The 23,454-nt window shown below is 49.9% G+C and overlaps 2 protein-coding genes across 2 annotated transcripts; one reads left to right on the forward strand and one right to left on the reverse strand.

The window, feature by feature from the left end:
• Positions 1 to 674: 674 nt before the first annotated feature.
• Positions 675 to 17,047, forward strand: Pom121c (POM121 transmembrane nucleoporin C). The gene is made up of 13 exons (XM_085682271.2): positions 675 to 1,259; positions 2,377 to 2,595; positions 3,149 to 3,307; positions 4,531 to 4,611; positions 6,326 to 6,497; positions 7,695 to 7,789; positions 8,480 to 8,553; positions 8,907 to 9,031; positions 9,135 to 9,237; positions 9,793 to 9,966; positions 10,651 to 12,255; positions 14,546 to 14,668; positions 15,052 to 17,047. Exons 1-13 carry the CDS (start codon positions 691 to 693, stop codon positions 15,147 to 15,149), a joined length of 3,597 nt encoding a protein of 1,198 aa, XP_085538397.2. The 5' UTR covers positions 675 to 690; the 3' UTR covers positions 15,150 to 17,047.
• On the reverse strand, positions 17,046 to 22,486 carry Nsun5 (NOP2/Sun RNA methyltransferase 5). Its single transcript, XM_048433836.3, has 10 exons — positions 22,349 to 22,486; positions 22,117 to 22,239; positions 21,112 to 21,286; positions 20,927 to 21,035; positions 19,389 to 19,527; positions 19,179 to 19,294; positions 18,103 to 18,281; positions 17,722 to 17,932; positions 17,506 to 17,649; positions 17,046 to 17,320 (listed from the first exon to the last, which is right to left on the reverse strand). The coding sequence occupies exons 1-10, from the start codon at positions 22,439 to 22,441 to the stop codon at positions 17,212 to 17,214; spliced, it is 1,398 nt and encodes a 465-aa protein (XP_048289793.2). The 5' UTR covers positions 22,442 to 22,486; the 3' UTR covers positions 17,046 to 17,211.
• Between the last annotated feature and the right edge of the window lie 968 nt (positions 22,487 to 23,454).

The raw sequence follows: 23,454 nt of genomic DNA on the forward strand, positions 1-23,454 counted from the left end.
TGGCTTTGAACTCACAGAGATCCACCTGCCTCTGCCCCCCAAGTGTTGGGATTAAAGGCGTGCACCACCACTGCCCTGATTTCTAATGAGGCTCTTCTTCAACCTCAAGTGTCAGAACAGGTTGTCAGATGGGTTTTGTTTTGGTTTCTTTTGTTGTGCTTTTGTTCTTGGTTGGGGTTTTTTTGGGGGGAGGGTTGGGGGGGGGAGTTGGTTTTGTTTGTCTTTTTGTTTTGTTTTGTTGAGAAAGGGTTTCTCTGTGTATCCCTGGCTGTCCTGGAACTCATCGTGTAGTCCAGGCTGGCCTCATATTCAGAAATTCTCCTGCCTCTGTCTCCCACGTACTGGGATTGAAGGCGTGCATAGCCCACCGCCCAGGCTTTTCGTTACGTTTCGAGACAGGGCTTAAGTCTCTACGTAGGCCTGGCTGTCCTGGAACTCTCTTTGTGAGCCAGCCTGGCCTCGAGCTCACAGACATCCTCCTGCCTCTGCCTCCTGAATGCTGGGATTAAAGGTCAACAACGCCTACCTAAACCGTAATTTTTCAAAACCAGCCTCTCGCGCCTCGTTCGCCACGCCGCAGCGTTTTCCCTTTTCACCCGGCGCGCCGCGTCGGCGACCGTGACGTAAGCGGCGGCGCGCGGCGCGGTGTACTCTGGGATATTTAAGTCCGCTCCGCGGCGCGGAGCCGCGATGTCTCCGTCGGCTGCCGCGGCTGGCGGAGTCGAGAGGTCGCGGCCCCCATTGGGTACACGGGAGGGTCGGGGCCGTGCCCGCGGCTGCGGAGGACCGGCAGGTGCCGCGGCACTCGGCCTAGCACTACTCGGCCTCGCGCTCTACCTAGTGCCTGCGGCGGCTGCGCTGGCCTGGCTGGCCGTGGGGGCGAGCGCGGCCTGGTGGGGCCTGAGTCGCGAGCCCCGCGGCTCACGGGGCCTGTCGTCGTTCGTGCGCGACTCGCGCCGCCACCCGCGGCCCGCGCTCACTGCTTCACCGCCTCCGGCTAAGTCGGCGGTCAACGGCAGCCTCTGTGAGCCCCGCAGCCCGCTTGGAGGCCCCGACCCCGCTGAGCTCTTACTTATGGGTAGCTACCTGGGCAAGCCCGGCCCTCCCCAGCCTGCCGTGGCGCAGGACCCTCGGGACAGGCCGGGCCGCCGCCCACCCTCACGTTCCCCACCGCCCGCGTCGGCGGCCCAGCGAGTCCACCATGTCTATCCTGCGCTCCCCACCCCGCTTTTACGACCCTCCCGGCGGCTACCCCACCGGTAAGTCATGGCAATCTTTTTTAGGGTCGCTGCAGCTTTAACCTAGGGCTCCCCCTGAAAATCCGACTTTCCCTTACTTCTTTTTTCTTTGATGTGACCTTTTCTTTTCTTTCTATTACACCTCTTTCCCTTTCTTCATTACTCTCCTGTCTTTTCACTATTTTTTTTTTCTTTTAAGGTAGGGTGCTTGGTGGTCCAGATCAGCTGATCTCGAACCCTTTCTTTGGTTGAGGCTGCCCCTGAACTCCTCATTCTCCTGCCTCCACCTTCTGGCTGAGGAGTTCAAGGACAGGATTACAGTACTGTGGTGGGATCGAATCCTCAGCTTCATTCATAGCAGCAAGCACTCTGCCCATTCATTGCCTAGCCTTTGGTTTTAGTTTTTCTGAGATACCGATCTCCTGTAGCTCATGTTGTTCCATGAACACAATCTGTAGGTGAGGATGACTTTGGCCTGCTGACCCTCCTGCTTGCAGCTACTCGGTGCTGGGGTTACAGGTGTGCTACACCGCAGTCAGCCTAGATTCTGGATAAAGCATGTTTGTTTGTTGGGGGTTTTGTTTGTTTGTTTTTCTCCTTTCACCGTGTGGGCTCCTGAGGTTCATCTCACACCATCAGGCTTTTGACAACAGGCACCCATTTCACTGGCCCTGATAACATGTGTTCGGTTGAGGTGATGAATGCCTGTTCATGTTTGGCTCCGTCTATGTAGTGCAGACAAATTGGACAGAATTATCCCTACACAGCCCATCTGCATGTGCTTCTGAAGTGCCTGTGTGGGCAAGGTTTCCAGGTTCCCTCTTAGTTTGTTGAAGACCGTGGTAGAGACAGCCGTTAAGCAGCTGATCTTTCCTGCCCTCGGATGGAACGGGAGAAGTTTGCCGTCCAAATGCTGTGTTCCCTGTTGCTTAGAAGAATCTAAGATCTGCATTGTCAGTGGCAGAGTACTTTGTCTAGCGTGCATACACTCCTGAGTTTTGTCACCGCTAAAAATAAATAAGAGAGAGAGGTTGATGTTCTCTGGAAAGGAAGTGTTAATGCCTCTGTTTCTGCAGTCAGTTGAATTAGGTGTTCCTTTAAGACTCTGGTTCCAGCATGTTTCTCCTATTTTCTACAGAGAGTGTGGGTCTTCTTTATCCAGTCGGTTCGTTATAACACCCCGAAGACGCTATCCCATTCAGCAGGCCCAGTACTCCTTGCTTGGGGCACTGCCAACGGTGTGCTGGAATGGTGGTCACAAGAAGGCTGTGCTGTCTGCACGGAACTCAAGAATGGTGTGTAGCCCAGTGACTGTGAGGATTGCCCCTCCGGACAGCAAGTTACTTCGTTCATCCATGTGAGTGTGTGTGTGTGTGTGTGTGTGTGTGTGTGTGTGTGTGTGTATACACAAACATGTGCATACACAGGTAAGCACCTGCGCCTTTGTGGAGACCAAAAGAAAGCCTCAGATTTCCTTTATTGCTCTCACTTACTTCCTTGAGGCCAAGGTGTCTCCCTAACCTGAGGCTCACGGGGGTTACAGGTTATGCTGGATGCCTTAATTATGTGGTGCTGGGATCTGAACACCAGTCCTCGTGGTTGTGCAGCTCTTCATCACTGAGCCATTTCTACACGCACACACGTGTGTGTGCACTCAGTCACACTCTATTCGTAGAACAGGCTGACCTGAAATTGACTTTCTCAGACTGGCTCCAAACTCAGGATGATCCTCCTGCTTCTGACTTCTCACTGTTGGGATTGCAGGCTAAGCTACCAGGCCTGATTTACTAATCATGATAGTTTCTACACATATATGAGTTAAGGTCTCAATTGTCAGTTAGCTTCTGGTTTCTGTTCTGTCCGTGATAGATAAAAATATTCTGTTTCTAGAATTTTATCTTTTGTTCCAGGCCAGAGCAGACACTCAGCACAACATTGTCTTCACCATCAAGTAATGTCCCGGACCCTTGTGCGAAGGAGACTGTGCTGAATGCCCTCAAAGAAAAGAAGAAAAGGACAGTGGAGGAAGAAGACCAGCTACCCCTCGATGGCCAGGAAAACAAGAGAAGGTACTGATCAGAAGAGTACTAAACCGGCTTGCCAGGTGAACTCCAGAGAATTTGTGGAAATATAGTTGATTTCCACGAAGGTATAGAGGACCAGCTCCAATGTGAGCCTTGGGACAGTTTGATAGTAAGGGCTCTAATACAGTTCACTTCCTTTTTTTTTTTTTAATTTGGTTTTTCGAGACAGGGTTTCTCTGTAGTTTTGGAGCCTGCCCTGGAACTAGCTCTTGTAGACCAGGCTGGCCTCGAACTCACAGAGATCCACCTGCCTCTGCTTCCTGAGTGCTAGGATTAAAGGTATGCGCCACTACTACCAGGCTCTTCCATTTTTTTCAAAGATTTAATGTACATTGTGGTTTTGCCTGTATGTATCACTATGTGAGGATGCCAGATCCTGTACAACTGGAGTTACGGACAGTTGTGAACTGCTATGTGGGTGCTGAGAATTGAACCCAGGTCTAACTGCTGATTCTTCTTAACCCCTGAGGCATCTTAACCACTGAGCCATCTCTCCAACCCCATGAGTCTACTCTTGTGTGTAATGTATAGAGCTTTCCTAACAGCTCTGGAGCACTGGGGATGTGTGGAGTGTTACCTATAATGCAGCTGAATTTGTAATATTTTGATACAAAATCAGCCACTAAAAACTGATAAATCTGCCAGGAATTGTAGCTGGCACCTGTAATCCCCAGCACTGTGCCAGGAGGACTGGAAGTCCAAAGATAGCCTGAGGCTTCATAATGAGTTCTGGTATAGTTTGGACAGAATAACAAGAACTTGATTCTGTGTTTCCTTCTTGTGATGTACCTGAGTCATTGAGGTGTATTACAGGGTCCTTCTTGCTCCTTAGTTAACCAGGATCATTTTAGAGTAATGTACTTTCCAGAACTAAGTGGTTTGAAATAACTTTTTTCTTGTTTAGCATGAAATATATACTCTACAGAGGTAGTACTGGACCCTAGGAATATGAAGAAATATTTTCAATTTTCTTTGCCCTGTTTATTGTGTTTGTGTGTGAGTTGGTTCATACATGGAGGGCAGAGCATAGCTTCTGAGGGTCTCTTTTTCTACCTGTGGGGTCCAAGGATTCCCAGAGTCACATGAAGGTCAGCAGGCTTGCAGCGTGTGCCCTTACCTGCTGAGTTATATGGCTGGTCTGGGAAATGCTTACAAGGGTTGGGAAGACAGGCGCAATATTTAATGGGGGACTTTTTGGTTTATCACAGGCGCCATGATAGCAGTGGGAGTGGGCATTCAGCATTCGAACCCCTTGTTGCCAACGGAGTCCCTGCTGCATTTGTGCCCAAGTAAGTTAAACCCTTGGTGATGCTTGGAAAAGTGCGCTTTGACATCTATTTCTGTCAGCTTTCCTCTTCGCTTTCTGCATCCTGTCCAGTTCACACTCTTTTTGACTAGTTTGCTATGCTTAGGTATTTTCTCTCCAGTATCTTGCCATGTTTTTCCACTAATCTGAGTGAGATGCACAGAGAGGGTCTGTGTTTAATGACATTCTATCTATTGTGCTAATGTTGTAGTAATCTTTCTGGAATAAGCGCTCTGACACCAGTGAGAGTGGAGGAGAGATGTATTCACTAGTGGACCAAACCAGGACAGCTCCTGAAAGGCCTTCCTTGCACCTAGCTTCAGTTTGCGTTCTTATTTTATACTCTAAAACCATAAGGGGAGGGTGGGTGAAAGAGCAGGAGAGATTTTACAGAAGCGTACATGGTAGTCGGGTGGTTTTAAAGGCATATATTACAGTTGATAGGCGTAAGCATTTGTGTTCAGATTATTAAGGGCAACAACCTTGTGTTTCTCCAGGTCATTCTATTCCGAGTATCTAGTGAAATCTTACAGTGCTTTAAGTAAACTACTAAATAAATCAACAAGTCCGTGTCCAATAATTGGTCTTTTCTGTCTTACTTTATCTACTTCACTAACACGTTATAGTTGACCCTTCACAGGAGGTTCACAAGATCACAAGGCTTCTGCAGTTCAAGAAATGTTGTAACATGGAATTTAAGATAAATACTAAATATCTCTACATTTGAATTTTAAAATTTTAAAAAAAGTTTGTGCGCAAGGGACATAGGTTCCCCAGTGGTAAAAGGGCTGTCTGTGAAGCCTTGTGTTCAGCTCACTGTACTGCATTTCAGGAGACATGCACACATCTTGTGGACCACTGAGATATAAAAGGGCCTGAAATGGATAAACGTTAGTGATCAGGTGGTTTTGGAGGCTCTAGCCTAGGGGATGGTCTCAGGGGAAACCCAGAGATCCAGGAGCCAGCTAAGATAATGGTCCTCTAAAACTAAGGCACTATTGTGTGAAAGGATGGAACCGCTGGCTGGCTGTGATGCACAGGTGAAAACTGAAGTGTCAGTCATCTGGTTTGTGGTTGATGTGGGTTGCCTGGGACCATAGTGTAGCAAAGCTAGAAACACAGGCCTACAGAGAGGATTATGGGGGAGATTCCTTTTGGGGTTGGAGGCTCAGAAGAGTGGTTTGCTCTTTTTTGGGGGGTTGGTTTTTGTTGTTTGGTTTGGTTTGGTTTTTTGGGACTGGGTTTCTCTGTGTAACAGTCCTGACTGTCCTGGAACTCACTTGGTAGAGCAAGCTGGCCTCAAACTCACTGAGATTGCCTACCTCTGCCTCCCAAGTGCTGGGATTAAAGGTGTGCGCCACCACTGCCCGGCTGAGAGTGGTTGGTTCTTAACTCTGTTTTTTTTTTTCTGAACAGCTTTATTGAAGGACATTAAAGTTCCCCATGAAGCCACAATCAAGATGTAATCCTTCCCTCCAACCCCACACATGTGCTCTGCTCTCTGCATTCCTGTGTGCATTGCCCATGCTGTGCTTTATCGATTCACTGTGTCAGATATGGGTCGCCTTGTCATTTGCTGATAGTGCCGTGAGAACATTATGGCTTTCTTTAGGTTTATTCAAAAAGCTGTGTTGCAGCCATGGAGGAAATATTAGAAGAACATACCTTCAGTAGCATGTCTTTTTCCTTTCTGTTAGGCCTGGCTCCCTGAAGAGAAGTCTGGCTTCCCAGAGCTCAGATGACCACTTGAACAAACGGTCTCGGACCTCCTCTGTGAGCTCCCTGACTAGTACATGCACAGGAGGCATCCCCAGCTCCAGCCGCAATGCCATCACCAGCTCCTACAGCTCCACCCGTGGTATCTCTCAGGTATCTCTCAGGGCCGTGAACAAAGATGCAGACCACTCTCTGTTGCCTGGCATTGGATCTGTCTCTAGGCTAACAAATACAAAGCCTTAAATAGCAAATAAGATAAAAACATAGATCTGTGGGACTGATATAAATGCTGCAAATGGACCATGGAAAAACAACAGTGCAGTAGGTGGTACTGATTTGGTTGAAAGGGTTCGTTCAGTTTGACATGTAGATGAGATGTGTAAACAGTTGGAATTTAGTGCATGTTTTTAAAACATGAAGGTAGTTGTCATTCTTGTTTAGAGTCATAATATCTATGGGTAGGGAAGCCAGGCAGCTTTGCTTTCAGGCAGACTTGATATTAATATTGACATTGACACTAGTAGCTGTATAGGCTTGCACGGGTAGATCAGTTATCTTTTTTTGTTTGGTTTTGTTTTTTGAGACAAGGTGTTATGGATCTCTGGATATCCTGAAGTTTGCTATGCTCTCAGTCTGGGCTTGAACTTGCAGTGGTTGTCCTGCTTCTGCTTCTGCTTCTGCTTCTGCTACTGGAGTTTCAGGCTTGCACCACCACACCCAGTTTGTAGTTTTTAATATGTGTAAGCTTATCCTGATAGAATGTCAGAATCTGCAAAATAAAGGTATACCTGTAGATCATCATTGTTGGAATCTGTAATGGGTACAAGCATTATTTTACGTGGTTTAAAAAAACTTTTAAGATTTATTATTTTGTTGGGTGCAGTGGCATACTCTAAGCTTGTGACTAGCCTGGTCTACGTAAAGAATTGTAACCAGGACTATTCAGTGAGACTTGGACTCTGAAAGGGGAAAAAAAAAACCACTTATTTATTTGAGTCTGTGAATTTAGGTGCACCATATGCATGCATGCAGGTACCCACAGAAACCAGAAAGCATCCAGTCTCCTGGCACTAGAGTTACAGTACTTAGGAGCAGCCTGATGTGGGTGCTGGGAACCAAACCTGGACCCTCTACAGGTGCAGCAAGTGTTTTTTAACTGCTGAGCCATATCTCCAGCCTCTCAAAAAAGTTGTTTTTTATTTTGGTTTGGTTTTGGCTGTTCTGGAACTCACTATGTAGACCAGGCTGGCCTCAAAAATCAGAGCTCCACCATGCCTGGCCTATTCAGAATGTCTCTATAGTAATGTTCTAAGTGGTAGTCTTAGATATGTCACTCTGTTTGACTTGCAGCTGTGGAAGAGGAGTGGTGGCCCCACCTCATCCCCCTTTTCTAGCCCAGCTTCCTCTCGCTCCCAGACACCAGAGAGGCCAGCCAAGAAAACAAGGTAATCACCATTCACTTCTGATCACTTTGTTTGGATGGGGGGAATGGGGCTTCACAGGGATTGGCTTTTGGGCTTTTTATTGACTCTGACTCAGCAAATCAGAGTCAAACCCTAGAAGAACAGCAAGTGCCTGCTACAGTTGTTCCCCTGTCGTGCAGTCTGAGCACACTGATGGTTGGGGTCCATTCTCTGTCTCGTACTCCAGTGGGAGTGGTGCAGAGGCCACTGGGAGTGGAGTGCAGAGTGGATCGGGTCAGCAGGGAGCCTGGGTCCCTGGCCCCAGCTCACTCTTCACTGGAGCTCGGCTCCCTCGGGGATCAGGTCTGTCTGTGTCTGACCCTCCATGCCACCCAGCCTTTTTTATTTTCACCCTGTCTGTCACGGGCCTGCTTTCTCACCAGCTTCACTCCTAGCTCCATCACTAACCCACTGTTAGAGCCTGAAAATGCAGTCTGGGACCCTAGACTTGTCAGGCTCTGAGTATAGCTTCGCAGTTCTGTGTTTAAAGACCAATTGCTTGTGGCCTTTGACAACTGCCCACCTCCACTTCTACAAGAAGTGTGACATGGTGACGTGCTAAGACCGGGAGCCATGGTCTTTCTAGACATTGGCCATGTGTGAGCGAGTGAGGTGCTGTGCACTCCTGGTAGTCTTCCCAAACAAAATCTAGCCTTTTCACCATCCCCACAGAGAGGAGGAGCCGTGTCACCCTTCCAGTTCTTCAGCTCCTTTGGTAACAGACAAGGAGTCCCCAAGAGAAAAGGGTAAGTAGAGAAGCCATGTGGGCTGAGGGTGGTGTCTGCAGTGGAAGTTAACACCATTGAAGTTAAGAGAACATTGCTCTATCTGGGGCATGGAAGATGATCTGGCCCTTAATAGATCCTTAGTGTGAGAAGAGAAAAAAGCAGACACAGTCCAGTGCAGAATGCAAGGACTGGTAGGTGACGAGCTCATGTGGGACTGGAGTCACTCCCATCCCTGAAGCAGTTGTGTGCACCTTTCAAATAACATTGCAGATACTTGCAGGCCACTCACACACAGAAAATATGATGTCTTCCAACAAAACCATTCTGCCCTGGAGGAGCAGGGAGGCCAGCAAACCTATGTTTGTCTGTAGTTGCAGATTCAGCCACTGGGAAGCAGCAGAACTCTTGGACTTCCCCACCCACATCTGGCAGCTCTGGGCAACGCAAACGCAAAATTCAGTTACTACCCTCCCGGCGAGGGGACCAGCTCACCCTGGTATGTCTTGTCCCTCCCTCTCAGCTCTCTTTAGATTCGGACTGGGAACAGGTTTCTTCCGTTTCTGGGGGTCAGCCTAACCTGTCTTTGTTCTCTTGGGTAGCCTCCACCCCCTGAGCTTGGCTATTCCATCACGGCCGAAGACCTGGACATGGAGAGGAAAGCTTCACTGCAATGGTTTAACAAGGTTTTGGAGGACAAGACAGGTAAGGGCGCAGAGTGCAGTGTGATCCAGAGGGCCTGAACACCTCGCTGTCTTTGGGGTTTGTCTCCACAACTCTCCTTGGAAGAGAAGTAGTAGAACGCTTTATTCTCCTTTGCTTCAGTTTTGAGTCTAGATTCATCTATCCAAGACTGTCTTCAAATTCATAACCCAGCTTCAACCTCCCAAATGCTGGGTTACAAATGTATACCACCATAGCCAGCTCTTGAATTTTGTGTCCCCTGATTTCACCAGTTTTATTTCCAGTAGCTGTCACTAACACTTTTCCACGCGACCTGGAAGTTTTGTTTTGTTAGTGAAAATGGTTGGCATCACCCTCATAGTCCTTCTGCCTTCACTCCAGCACAGGCCAAGTGCCACTGCCACCCTCCAGCTTCCTTTTTTCTTCTCGGGGAAACCTGCTTGGGTCTTCATTGAGACCAGCAGTCTAGCGTCCCACCTGTGAGAATAGGGAAACATTTCTGAACAAGCATTTTAGGCTCTGAGCTTCCTGTACCTTTGCTCTGGAACTTGCTAGAAGATTGTCTCTCCTCCTCAGATGATGTCCCCACCTCGGCCACTGAAACCCCACCTGCCGCCAATCCTCCTTTCACATTCACCCTGCCTGCTGTGGGGCCTGCTGCCTCATCAGCCTCCCTCCCAGCTCCTAGCTCTAACCCACTGTTGGAGAGCTTGAAGAAGATGCAGGACTCTCCAGCCCCACCATCCTCAGGTAAGAAGAGCATTCTGTCCTGTAATGACAGGCTTTTGACATGACGCAGGTATAGAGCCTGTTGGTTCTGGGCTTCAGAAAGCCCTGGTCTGGAAATATACAGGAAGGCAGACTGTCAAAATGGGTTCATGATTCAAAGGCATCTGCCCTAGCTGCCCTGAGTCTGTGTCATTTATGAGAATTACATTATGTCTTCCCTGAGAAGTATCTGCAATATGATATGATCCTTACCATAAGGTGTCCTAGCTTTCTGGATCCCAAGCCTAGAATAACTAAAATCTCTTTCTGTCTGGGCAAGGCTGGTAAACCTTGCCAGCTGGTACATTCATGCTACAGCACATGGACACAGCAGTGTAGCTGTGCATCTCACACTGGAGTGCAGGTGTGATGAGCAGCTCTTGGGGCTCACACAGACACTGCCTTGCTGGGCTGGCAAACATGATGGGTCTTTGTTTGATGAGTAGACACATGTAGGTAAGTAAGTAGACATCAGAGTTGAGCATTTTCCTTCATGACCCCACATGCAGCCCCAGGTAGGCTCCCCTGCTTTCTTCCTTCTGTCTTTCCTGGAATCTGGGAGTGGAAATAATGCCTTCTTGAGTCCCTGTACGTTGGTGGTGCTGAGCATGCCGAGTGCTGCCTGCAGAGGACCTCAGAACTCATCTCACTTCCTTTTCCTCACAGAACCTGCAGCAGCAGCAACTACTGCAGCCCCTTCGCCTCCGAAAACACCCAGCCTCCTGACCCCTGTTGTCTCACCACCGACAGAGCCAGTGGCCAGCACCTCCTCGGACTCCAAACCTACAGCCACCTTCCTGGGGCTGACTCCTGCTTCATTTGCCACACCACTCACTGACACCAAGTCCCCTGGGGTCTCTCAGGCTGAGCAGTCTGTCAGCAACCCAGCCTCCAAGGCCCCCTCCCCGACCCCAAAGCCCAGCATGCTGTTCGGGATGTTGAGCCCACCTGCCAACTCTTCCTCCCTGGCCATGCCTAGCCCAGCTTCTGCTTCTCCCATGTTTAAGCCCATTTTTATGGCCACACCTAAAAGTGAGAATGATACCCCCTTGCCGTCTAGCTCCTCAACCACCACTACAGCCTCGTCCAATACCACCCTCTCCACCACAGCCAGTACTACAACTCCCACTTTCAAGCCTATTTTTGACAGTGTGGAGCCATTTACAACCATGCCCCTGTCAGCCCCCTTCTCCCTGAAGCAAACAACTGCTACAGCCACCACTACAGCCACACCAGTCCCTCTCTTCTCTGGCCTGGCTACTGCCACCTCCACAGTGGCCTCTGGCACCACAACTTCTGCCTCAAAGCTTGTATTTGGCTTTGGAGTGACCTCTGTGGCCAGCACTGCCAGCAATACCATGACTTCCACCTCCCAGCCACTTCTGTTTGGGGGAGGTCCCTCTGTCACTGCTGCCAGTTCTGCTCCAGCCCTGCCTTCCATCTTCCAGTTTGGCAAGCCCCCTGCCACAGCAGCATCTGTAGCAGGCACCTCTTTTAGCCAGCCCCTTGGCAGTTCTGCTCAGACAGCGGCCAGCAGTAGCAGTGGCGCTAGTGGCTTTGGCAGCACCCTTACCACCTCCACCTCAGCCCCCGCCACCACCAGCCACCCTACACTTACCTTCAGCAACACTGTCACCCCTACCTTCAACATTCCCTTTAGCTCTGGTGCCAAGCCTGCACTCCCAGCCTACCCCGGAGCCAACCCACAGCCCACGTTTGGAGCTGCTGAGGGGGCCACCAAGCCAGCACTTGCTCCAAGTTTTGGCAGCTCTTTCACATTTGGCAACTCTGTGGCCTCAGCCCCATCTGCAGCCCCAGCATCAGCCACCTTTGGTAGTGCTGCACAGCCGGCTTTTGGTGGTATGAAAGCCACAGCTTCCACCTTTGGCACCCCTGCCAGCACACAGCCCGCTTTTGGTAGCACCACATCTGTATTTTCCTTTGGTTCAGCCACCACCTCTGGCTTTGGTGCCACCACACAGACCACCAACAGTGGGAGCAGCAGCTCTTTATTTGGCAGCTCTACTCCATCCCCGTTCACATTTGGTGGCTCAGCAGCTTCTGGCAGTGGAGGCTTTGGGCTTAGTGCTACTCCAGGCACTGGCTCCACCTCTGGAACTTTCAGCTTTGGATCTGGACAGAGCGGGACCACAGGCACCACCACCTCCTTTGGGGGAAGCCTGAGTCAGAACACCCTGGGCACAACCAGCCAGAGCTCACCTTTCGCCTTCAATGTGGGCAATACGCCTGAAAGCAAGCCTGTGTTTGGAGGTAAGATTGGGAGCTGTTAATAAGGCTTAGTGTGTAACAGCCTACAAGTAAGTTGTAGGCAGTCTAAGCTAGTTAATGATGGAGGGACCCTGTGTAGCTAGCCAGTAAAGGTTTCTGGAGGGCTGGAGGGGATAAGACCTGTTCTTTAGAGGACCCAAACTCAGTTCTAGCACCCACATCTAGTGACTCTCAGCTGCTTATATCTGTAACTGCAAGGGATCTGATGCTGCTGCTCTCTGACCTCTACAGACACTGCACTTGTGCACACACACACAAATTTTTAAAAAATCTTAGGAAGGTATATGTATATATGTGTTTTGATACATGTTTTGATGTATGTCTGTGAACCATATGCATGCTGGAGCACCAGCAGCCAGAAGAGGGTGGTGGATCCTCTGGGACTTGAGCTGCCATTTTTGTGCTGGGATTGAACCTGGGTTCTATGGAACCATTAAGCTCTCTCTCCAGCCCCATTTAAAAACAAAATCACAATGCCTTTGAGGAAGTGATGAATGGAAGGGAAAAATGTTTGTGGTTTGTGTTTGGTATATACATGTGTATACAGCCACATTCAGCTTTATTTTATAGTTGCTCATGCTTACATAGCAAGTACTTTTAACTCACCAAGCCATCTCCCCAACCCATTTTAACTTACATGTGTGTGTGTGTGTGTGTGTAGGCTCTCATTCTCTTTGTGTGTATGCATCGCCATCATGTACAGGTAGAGATCAGTACAACTTTGTAGAGTTGGTTCTCCCCTTCCCCTTTTCTTAAATTCTAGGAATATACCACAGATCGCTGGGCTTTTGCTGCAAGTGCCTTTACTCACTGAGCCATTTCACTGACTTCTTGGTTTGGTTGTGTGTGTGTGTTTCCGAGTGTAACTCAGGCTGCCCTCAAACTCAAGATCTTCATACTCCAGCTTCCCAACTGCTGTGATAGTAGACACCCATGCTGGCAGCAGGGGAGGGTAGTTAATGTCAGGGCACAGCAACAGAAGCAGGGATGGTGGGTTCATTAGTAGAGAACAGGCAAGATTGGCTGGTTAGAGTAGAAGGCTAGTCATAGCCAGGGTTCCTTGTTGGGATTTTAAATATCTAGGGAAGTCACGGAATTTCAAGTTGAAGGGTGAAGAAATCTTGTTTGCTGTGTGCAGGGTGAATTTTGGCCCTAAGAGCTACTGACATTTTTGGTAAATAAGGGAGAAAGAAGCTCTTGAGGGAGGTGAGAGGTGGGCCTGTGAATGAGTCTTCCAGGACAGTGAGAAAAGGGATATAGCCAGAGGAAGTGTATGGTTTGCCAGATAGTTGGTCGTAGGTTTTGGAAACATGATAAGTTCACAAGCAGTGTGCAGAGCTTCAGGCAACCTCTAGACTGAGCAGGTGAATGAGGCTGGGGAGATGGCTTAACAGTCAAAGTGCTTGCCACTTTAGTGTGAGGATTTGGGTTCAGTCCCCAGTACTCAGTAGCTAGGTGAGGCAGTGTATACCTGTAATCCCAGTGCTGAGTGTGTGGAGGTAGGCAGATCCCATGGACTTGTTGGCCAGTCTAGCCAAAATAGCCAGGTCCAAACTGGTGAGAGACTCTGGAAGACACCCACTGTCAACCTCTACACTCCATGAATGAGTATTGCACTGGTGCAAATATACACACCAGACAGATAACACATAGGGAAAGTGTGTGTGTGGTGTTGACACCAAAGGATCATGACTCTTTCTCACTAATGGTCAAGTCACTTAAGAATGGTGATGGTGGCTGTTCAGAGTCCTTTTTGGGGAAGAAAGGAATGATTGACAGGTGACACTATAGAGGACCAGGACTGATGATCTGAACCAGGCATTGGGCTGGGAGTTGTGTGCATGCCTATTATCTCAGCACTTAGGTTTGGGCAGGAGAGGAGGTTGGAGAGTTCCAGGCCAACCTGGGCTTCATAACAGACTCAGTCTCAAAATTAGCAAAAAAGAAGAATTGGGTGTTTGAGGTAGGAGGGGTGAAAAGTGGTCTTGGAAGCAATGTCAGAACAAAGCAGCCCTGACGTAATTGCACAGGCTGAGCAGGAGCCATTTCCAGAGGGCATCCTGGGAGTATTAGGGGCCCTACAAGGTGAGTGTGAGAAGGAAGGCAGGGAACCAGGAAAAAGAGGCAGATCAGGATTAACCTGACAGCCCCACACCTCCTGCTGCAGTTATACATGGAGGGGTGGCGGAGACCACCTTCCTCAACACTGGGTACTGGGGGATAGCTCTGACACCTGCCCAGTCTCTGCAGTTCTTCTGTCTGTTCCCGCTAGGTACATCCACACCCACTTTTGGGCAGAGTACCCCTGCCCCTGGAATAGGCACCGCCGGCAGCAGCCTCTCATTTGGGGCCTCTTCAGCACCTGCCCAAGGCTTTGTTGGAGTCGGAACTTTCGGTAAGGAGACAGTCTGTTGCTAGCATGACACCCCATCCTTTGGACCAGGAGTGATCAGGATAGCAGGTTGCTGGCACTCAGGGACTAGGGTAGTTGAACAGTAGAGTGGAGCCTTCTCTGGAAACTCAAGCATTTGGGAAGCCAAATGCTGGTGAGTTTTTTGTTTTGTGTTGTTTTGTACAGGTTTATTTTTATTTGCTTTGGTGTTGTTCCTGCATGTTTCTGATGGGTTCCCGCCAAGGCCTGGGAGGGCTGCCAACAGGTTTGGAAGCCCTGGTGGAACACCTGTGCTTCTACTGTTGACCTAACTTCCCAGAGCAAGGCACCAGGCACATTTTCTGTGGCAGCAGCTGCCCTGATGAAGTCTTGTCAACTCTTTCCAGGATCAGCGGCCCCTTCGTTTTCCATTGGCGCGGGATCCAAGACCCCAGGGGCTCGACAGCGACTTCAGGCCCGAAGGCAGCATACCCGCAAGAAGTAACCTGCCTCTTGTCTCCACTCTCCCATCCCTTGCCCAGATATGGACCTCAGCACCTGCTAGGAAGAGCCTCTGACCCTTCGAATTCCATAGCAAACCCAGCCCGTCACCAGGGCAGAAGTGGCAGCCTGGCCCTTTCTGTTCTAGAGAAAGTGGGTGCCCCAGGGAGGGCAGAAGCCCGATACTTTACTTGAACAGTCCCACTGGTGAGGCTGGAGAACTGAAGAAACATCTGTACATATTGTCCTCTTGCTGCCCCAGCGCTTGTTTAGTGTGTAGCTTAGGCGGCCTCCCCTTTCCTTGAGCACCGTCTCTGCTAGAGGGTGCATGGAACCCACCTGGGTCCCTAATATACATCAGGTGGGATTGGGGGAGACAGTGTCCCTGAGCTTTGCCTGCTTGGCTTGGCCATAAGAAGTGGTTCTCTTCCTCTGGTTCCTTCAGGGTCTCTCATTTCTTGCTGCTTTGTCCCTCACCTGTCCTGTAAGATTCATTCCTTTTAAATGCCAGTGAATCTTGCTTTGCCTTGGAGACCCCAGTGGGCGCTGCTCGCCTCTTCTGCCAAGTCTGTTTCATCTCCAGCCCTCTGCCAGTCCAGCCTCCAAAAGGTTGGCAGCTCAAGACTTAGCTGGCAGAGCCAGGGGAGAAGTTTGCTCCAGAAAGTTCTGGGGCAGGCAGACTGCCCACCACTGCTTCTAGCTGCCTCTTCACCTGCCCGCCACCCCACGGGCCTACTTTGCCTCTTCAGGATTGTATTTTCCAAGCCTTGTATTGTGTTTGTCTGATGTTAATGTGTGTTGCTCCTTGAATCGAGTTTGGAGGAAGAATTGAATTGTATGCGTGGCGGCATGTTGGTAATGCCGGACTCAATGTCGCCTGGGCCCTCCTGGTCCTAGCTAATTGAATGCTGAAAGTGGCACCGCGTGACAGCCACAGTACTGACTCCTGAATTCTCAATAGTGTTTTGAATTAAAGGCTGGCAGCCCAGGGGATGGAGCCTATAGGAGCAAAGACTTCCCTGTTGGTCCTCCCCCACGTAACACACCCCAGGCAAGGGCATCTTCTGCCTGAGTTTGGAGTTGTAGATTAATGAACTACACTTTTAGGTTCCTAATAGTTGTATCCTGAAAAGGGTCCTTCCCAGCCTGTCTTTCCTTCTAAAAACCACACCCTTAGGCCCCAGAGCCTGGCTGCCATGCCCATCCTCTTTGGGAGAAGTATGAATGCGTGTGTCTAAATTAAAAGAAAAAAATATTTAAAGGTTTTTTAACAAAATAAAAATTTATTTTTATATTTAAGCTAAATTGCCTTTTAAATTCCTTCAAGCTTGGTTCACTGAGGTGGTTAAATATAAATGCTATTGAATAGTAGGAATTAGCTGTATAGTTATGCCTGTGTGAAGGAGGAGCTCATGGCTGTCCCCGGCAGCTCTCCTGAAGGGGCAGAGCTCCTTCTGGACATGTCGTATAAGTGTAATTCTTACTTTATAAACAATGTGATGTAGCTGTAACTGGTCCCTTCCCTTTGTGACTGGCAGGGTTTAGGCTGGGTTGTGTGGAGCTGGGAAAGAGCTGGACCTCGTCCCAATGCCTTTGGGGATGGGGATAGGTGGGGGTCTGCACAGGAAGCCTCTACCTGTGCCTCAGGTAAGGAAGGGGCCTCCCTGCAATTCAGTCTGAGCTAATTACCTCAGCTCCACAGCAGGCCTGCTTCTAGGGCCCCTGAAGAGGCGTCCTGGCATAGCCTCGGTGTGTGAGCACATTTGTCCGTGCTCACGCTGGACAGGGAGGCTGGGGCTTCCCACCACAGACTGAGTTCCTGTGAGCATAGCTAAGATTTTTAGTATGAATGTGAGATTGTTCTTGCTTATGTCATTAAAAATAAAACTGTGATCTGTCATAGACCTGAATCTGCTCTTTATTTGTAAAATAAACAACTTAACTGGTAGGACTATAGCTGCCCAGTGAGGGACCCACAGGGCCAGGACATCATCTGCCCTTCCCAGAGGAGTAAGGTTCCCACACAGTGAGGATGGTTTTACTGGCTGTAGGGCTCACAGTGGCCACTATGTGCTTGGCTGCATGCTGGCACCAGCTGCTGCTTTGCATCTTTTCTTTCTTTTTGGAGCTTTGCTGAGAGGTTCTGGAGCCAGTGCTTTGTCCTGTGGGGCTGGGCTGGAAGAATAGGCCAGAGGTTAGCAGATATGATGGCCCACACCTTTAATTCTAACACTCAGGAGGCATAGGCTCAAACTCTTCAGAGTCTGAGGCCAGCCTCATCTACCTACATACTGAGTTGTAAGCCAACCAGGGTTACACAGACCCTGCCTTAAACAAAAACTTGGCTCCTCCTCACTCACCTAGACACCACTTCTGCCCGTTCAAACACAGCAATGAAGAAGCCTCCAGTGAGTGTGGTCTCAGGGGAAGCCCGGAGACAGTGTTCAGACCCTGGGAAGGTATTCAGACCTCGGTGAGGCCACGTGGGTAGGACAGGAGCCAGTCTGTAGAGAAAGAGAGGACTCAGATCCTGATGAGAAGTAGCCGTGACTCTCAGATCCTGGGCACACCATTACCTGAAGATCCCTGAGTTCTGCTGTAGAGCCTCTTGGACCACATCTTCATTCTCTTCTTGGCAAAGGGAACATGTGGAGTAGACTAGGCGTTGCAGAGAGGGGAAGGCGAGTGCATGGCACAGAGCCCGCTGCTGGAACCCTGCCAAGGCCTGCAAGCGCTCCTTGCTAGGTGTGCCTCCCCCATGTTCCTCCAGCTGCCGGCTCAGCATACCTATGGAAAAGGCGCCGCAATTACGAAGCCATTTCCCACCAAAATCCCCATTTTATAAATGAGAGCATTTGCCTGTAGTACAAGTCAGAAGTAATACCAAGATTAACTGGTAGCCTTTAGTGTCCAAGTTTCTGTGGGGCTAAACCACAGCTACATTATCCCCATCTCACCAGAGCCACTACAAGAAGGATCCAGCAAGATGTACTGGACCTGGCCATAACGCTGGTCAGTGGGAGAAACTGTCAGGAAGTCCTTCTCTGCTAACTCGCAGCAAGAGACCCCAGCTCGAGCCAGCAATGTAGCCATGGCTGCCAGCCGCTTAGCATCCTGGTCGAAAGCAAAGATCTTCCTAGGGAAGAGAGCGGAGGCAGAAAGAACTGAGAAGTTGTTTTAAATTACGACTTCTAGGGGAGTTTTAGGGGCCAGAGAGATGGCTCAGTGGTTAAGAGCACTGGCAGCTCTTCCAGAGGTCCTGAGTTCAATTCCTAGCAACCACATGGTGATTCATGGCCATCCATACTGGGATCTGATGCCCTCTTTTGGCAAGCAGGTATATATGTAGGTAGAGCACCTTATACATAAAATAAATCTTTAACTTCTATGTATCTGTATGACACATGTGTGCAGGTGTCTGTGGAGTCCAGAAAGAGTGATGGAACCCAGGGAACTAGAGTTCAAGAAATTGTGTGCCACCTGATGTGAGTGCTGGGTTCCAAACTCAGGTCCTCTGAAAGAGCAGCAAGTGCTCACTGAGTCATTTTGCCAGCCCCCAAACTAAGAATTTATAGAGCATGGAGCCCCAAAAGAACATTAAACTGTAACATACTAGGCCAGGACATAGGTCTGGGGCTGTGGCTCAGTAATAGAGGGCTTACCTAGAATCCCCAGTGAGGGGCTGGAGTGTGGCTCAGTGGTAGAGCACCTGCCTAGAATCTCCCAGTGAGGGGCTGGGGCGTGGCTCAGTGGTAGAGTGCTTACCTGGCTTTGGGTATTCAATCCCGAATATACCACCACCCAAAACAAAACAAATGGCTTATAGGGGTTCTGACCACAGATAACCAGCCTGGGAAGAACCCCAAGGACTGAGGGAGTTTTGTCTCACACCAGTAGCCTGGCTTGGGACAAGGCTATGAGCTGTCCAGAGCCATGCTCTCAATCTGTATCATCCGGTGAGACTTTTTACCCACAAAGCACAAGATTCGACCACACCCGTCCCTCTGCCTCAAAGCTCATTGCCAGCACTCACCCCTGGTTCTTCAGAAGGGCCGCAATGTAACTCGTCTTGTTGCCAGGGGCAGCGCAGGCATCAATGACATGGGAGCCTGGCGGGGGAGACAGCAGCATGGCTGGGAGGCAGCTGGCCTAGCAGGGCAGCAGATGTGAACAGCTGAGTGAACACAGAGTCATGAAGGCACTCCCCATGTATCCTCCCTTTCCCCATCTGCCCCTCCCCCACCTTATCCTGCAGGATGAGATGGCCTGCGCGGTAGAGCGGATGCTCATGCAGATCTGTCTGTGCAGGGAACACAAGCAGCTCAGGCAACAAAGGATCCAAAAGAAAATGTTGCCCCTTGAGGGCCCGCAAGTCCTCCAGGCTGGCAGGGAACAACCACTGGTTAGGTTTTGTTTTTAGTCTTTATGTGTCTAGGTGTTTTGTCTGCATCAGCGTGCAGGCAGTGCCTGTGGAGACCAAAAGAGGGCATCGGCGTCCCTAGGACTGCAGGTGCAGATGGTTGTGACTTTTTGTGAAACTCAAGTTAGCAAATCAAACACCAGTTTTTAAGACGAGACATTCTAATGCAATATAATCCAGACAGACTAGTCTGATACTTCCAGGCTAAGGGATAGCAGTATGACTGTAGGGAAATACTGAAACCTTTGTTTTCTGTATTTAGACCATTATGTTTCTAAAAGAGTAGAAACTATATGTGCAGTAAAACACTGTAGTCCCTAATATATAGTAGTCTCAAATATGAGCCAAGATGCCCTGTGTAGTGTCTGTGGGCTGGGCCGGAATGTGCAGTGTAAAGTGCATTACTGTGGGTTCAGAGCCCAGGGTAGACGAAGCCATGTAATGATACACACAGACACAGGCTGCTAAAAGCACCCTGGATTTATGGATGTTTGATTATGAATGGATTGTGCTCACGGTGTCTTCAGAAACCTACTGTTTCCAAATAGTGCAAACTGTAGATTGTTCTGCAGCCTGTGGGGTCTTGACCTACAGCTGAAGAGACTGTCTAGACAAGAGACTGGAAAGGGGACAGGGAGCAGCTAGGCTGTAGAACAAATGGACAGGTCACCAGAACACAGACGAAGAATTGCAGGAGTAGCAGTTTAAGGTTAAAAGGAAGAAAGAAAGAAAGAAAGAAAGAAAGAAAGAAAGAAAGAAAGAAAGAAAGAAAGAAAGAAAGAAAGAAAGGAAGAAAGGAAGGAAGAAAGGAAGAAAGAAAAAAAAGAAAATAAAACAGGTCTCAGAAGATGATGAGGAAAAAACTGCTGGAGGGGGGCTGGAGACATGGCTCAGCAGTTAGGAACACACTGCTGGGGGGAGAGAGGGGGTGGAGAGACGGCTCAGCAGTTAGGAACACACTGCTTGGGGGAGGAGGATGGACACGGCTCAGCAGTTAGGAACACACTGCTGGGGGGGGGGGAGCTGGAGACAGGCTCAGCAGTTAGGAACACACTGCTCTTGCAGAGGACCTAAATTTGGTTCCCCAGCACCATGTCCAGCAGCTCACCAGCCTGTAGCACCATCTCCAGAGGGTCCAATGCCCTCTTCGGGCACAAGTACACACCCACACATAGATATACATACTTATATATCATTTAAAGCAAAAGAATAAATGAAAGAAACTTTTGTTGGGAAAGTAGGGGGAAAACATCTAGAGAAAGCAGGTACTGCCCCAGTCTCTCTTCCCATAGAGTTCTGCTTCCCCAGGAACCTGGACATCCAGAAAAATGAAGGTACCCAGGTAGGTGCCAAGTGCTCACCTGGAAGCCCGACCCTGGTAGGAGAAACCTTGTCTCTTGAAATAATCGATCGCGTCCTCGGGGCAGGTCTTGAGCGTGTTCACACGCACAAACCGAGGTACCTGGTAGGCTAGAAGGTACAGCAGTGAGCGGGTAGAAGGCAAGTCCCTCCTGAGGGCCATCGCCCTCCCCTCAGCCTAATTCACCTTGGCCAGGCCTGGATCTCTCTTGCAACAGGTCCTCATTTCGGCTCACACCCCGTTGAACCTTGAGCCGGGCCAACTCAGCCTTGAGCCTTGCCTGGTGCCGGCCCAGCAGTGCCTTCCATCGGCCTCCACCCCCTCGAAAGCCTTTCCCCAGCAACAAGTCATACACTAGCACCTGGAGAGAGGAAAACAGAAAACTGTTAGCACCATGAAACCCTTCAGAGAGGACTAAGTCCAGATGGTCACGTCAAGGGGATTCTCTTGGCCAAGATCACTCAAGAAATTAATGGCCCGATATGGGAGCAAACGCCTATAATCCAAGCAATCTCATTTGCTTAAGCAAGAAGACTACACCCTGGAAATCAACCTGAGTTACCAATTTAAGACTTGCCTGCGCAACTTAGCAAGACTCTGTCTCAAAAAACAAGGGCTGGGGACACAACACAGTTCAGCAGAACCTGCCTAGAATCTCCAGGTGAAGGGTTGTGGGCGTAGCTCAACGAGAACTGCCTGGCAACCCCCACTGAAGAGACTGGGAGCACGGCTCAGCAGTAGGGTAGACAGCTTGTCTAGTATCGGCCAGAGAAGAAATAGCGGTACAGCTCAGCAGTAAGTACCTGCCTAGATTGCCCTAGTGAGGGGTTGGGGACGTGGCTCAGGGATAGAGCTCTTCCATGGCATGCCAATCTCCAGTGTCACAAAAAGGCAGGCAGACAGACAGAAGAAGGCAGATTCAGTACTGAAACCCGGTATCCTGCTTGCCTCACAAGCCTGTTCTTCTCCCCCAGGAAGCCACCTGTTCAGCGGAGCTCTGGACCCCCCAGCCTTCCTTGCCATCATCACCCTTTCCCGCTAGGTAGCATCTGCCACCGCTAGCTTGTGTCTCTGTCCTATTTAACTCATCACATAACGCTCCAGGTGAAGTCACATCCGTTCCAGCTCCATTCGGATCCCAGAGAGAGGTGCAAAGCCAGGCGTGGGCGACAGGCCCCGGCCGCTGCTCACCTTGGCCAGGTGTGGTCGCAGCTTCTTCTCGGCGCGCAGGAGCCCGGCGCTGGCGATCACGGCGTCCAGCACGGCCGAGTAGCGCTGCGTCTCGCACACCAGCGCGTACAACTGCTTCACGTTCTGCGAGGGACAGGGGTGACATGCTGTACCCAAGGCGGGCCTCGCCTCCCACTCCCGCCCGACCAGACCCCGCTCCCCAAGCCCTCCTCCCCGCACCCGGCCCTACTACCTGGAAGCTGCTGGAATATACCAGGCTCTTGAGGGAACCCTGGCGACTCTCTACACCCGCCAACACCGCCGCCGCGGCCGCGTACAACCCCATGCTGTCGCTTCGGCAAGGTCTTTACGACACTGTCGCAAAGCTCGACTCGGCTTTGCGGCCGCTGCAACCTCCCGCACAGCCGGGCTTCCGGAGTCCAAAGGCACAACACTTATTTAGACTCCCACGAAGGTGATTTTGTTTTCAGCATCCAGAAATTAATTCTAAAGCCAGGCGTGGTGGTTTACGCCTTTAATCCCAGCGCTCGGGAGGCAGAGGCAGGGGGAATCTCTGTGAGTTCGAGACATAGTTACAGGACAGCCAGAGCTACATACATACCCAAAACAAGGGGTGGAGGGAGTAATTTTACTTAACTCCGTGTAGTTACTTTGTAGGGTTTGTGTGTTTGTGTGTGTGTTTTGGTTTGGTTTGGTTTTTGGTTTGTTTTGTTTTGTTTTTTGTTTTTTTCGAGACAGGGTTTCTCTGTAGCTTTGGAGCCTGTCCTGGAACTAGCTCTTGTAGACCAGGCTGGCCTCCAACTCACAGAGATTCGCCTGCCTCTGCCTCCTGAGTGCTGAGGTTAAAGGCGTGCGCCACCACCGCCCGGCCAACTTTGTAGGTTTTTTTTAAGACTCTGGAACTCAGAACGTACCCAGTCTCAGCCTCCTCCAATGATGAGATGAGGCGCCGTGATAATGCACTGCCTAGATGCCTCCACTGAAAGGCTGGGGTGTGGCTTAGTGGTAGATTACCGATTTGAAATCCGTGCTGAAGACATGTTTCAGTGGTTGAGCGCCTACCTCAGCACTGCAAAATATAGACTCTTCAACAGTATGTGTTTGATAGAGCAGAGATTGTTGCTAGAAGTAGAGCATTTGCCTAGTATGTAGAGATCCCTGGGGTCAGTTCTAAACATTAATGATGATGCTGGGGTCAGTTCTCAACATTGAGGAGGAGGAGGCTGGTGATGTACCTCAGTCAACAGAGTGCTTGCCTAACAGGCAGAAAGCACTTGGTTCCGGTTCCTCCACTGAATAAACCAGGCATAATGGTGCCTTCCTGTACCCCAACACTCG

The sequence above is a fragment of the Myodes glareolus genome, chromosome 2 (assembly GCF_982192425.1).
Source record: "Myodes glareolus chromosome 2, mMyoGla1.1, whole genome shotgun sequence".
In the NCBI taxonomy this organism is placed as follows: domain Eukaryota; kingdom Metazoa; phylum Chordata; class Mammalia; order Rodentia; family Cricetidae; genus Myodes; species Myodes glareolus.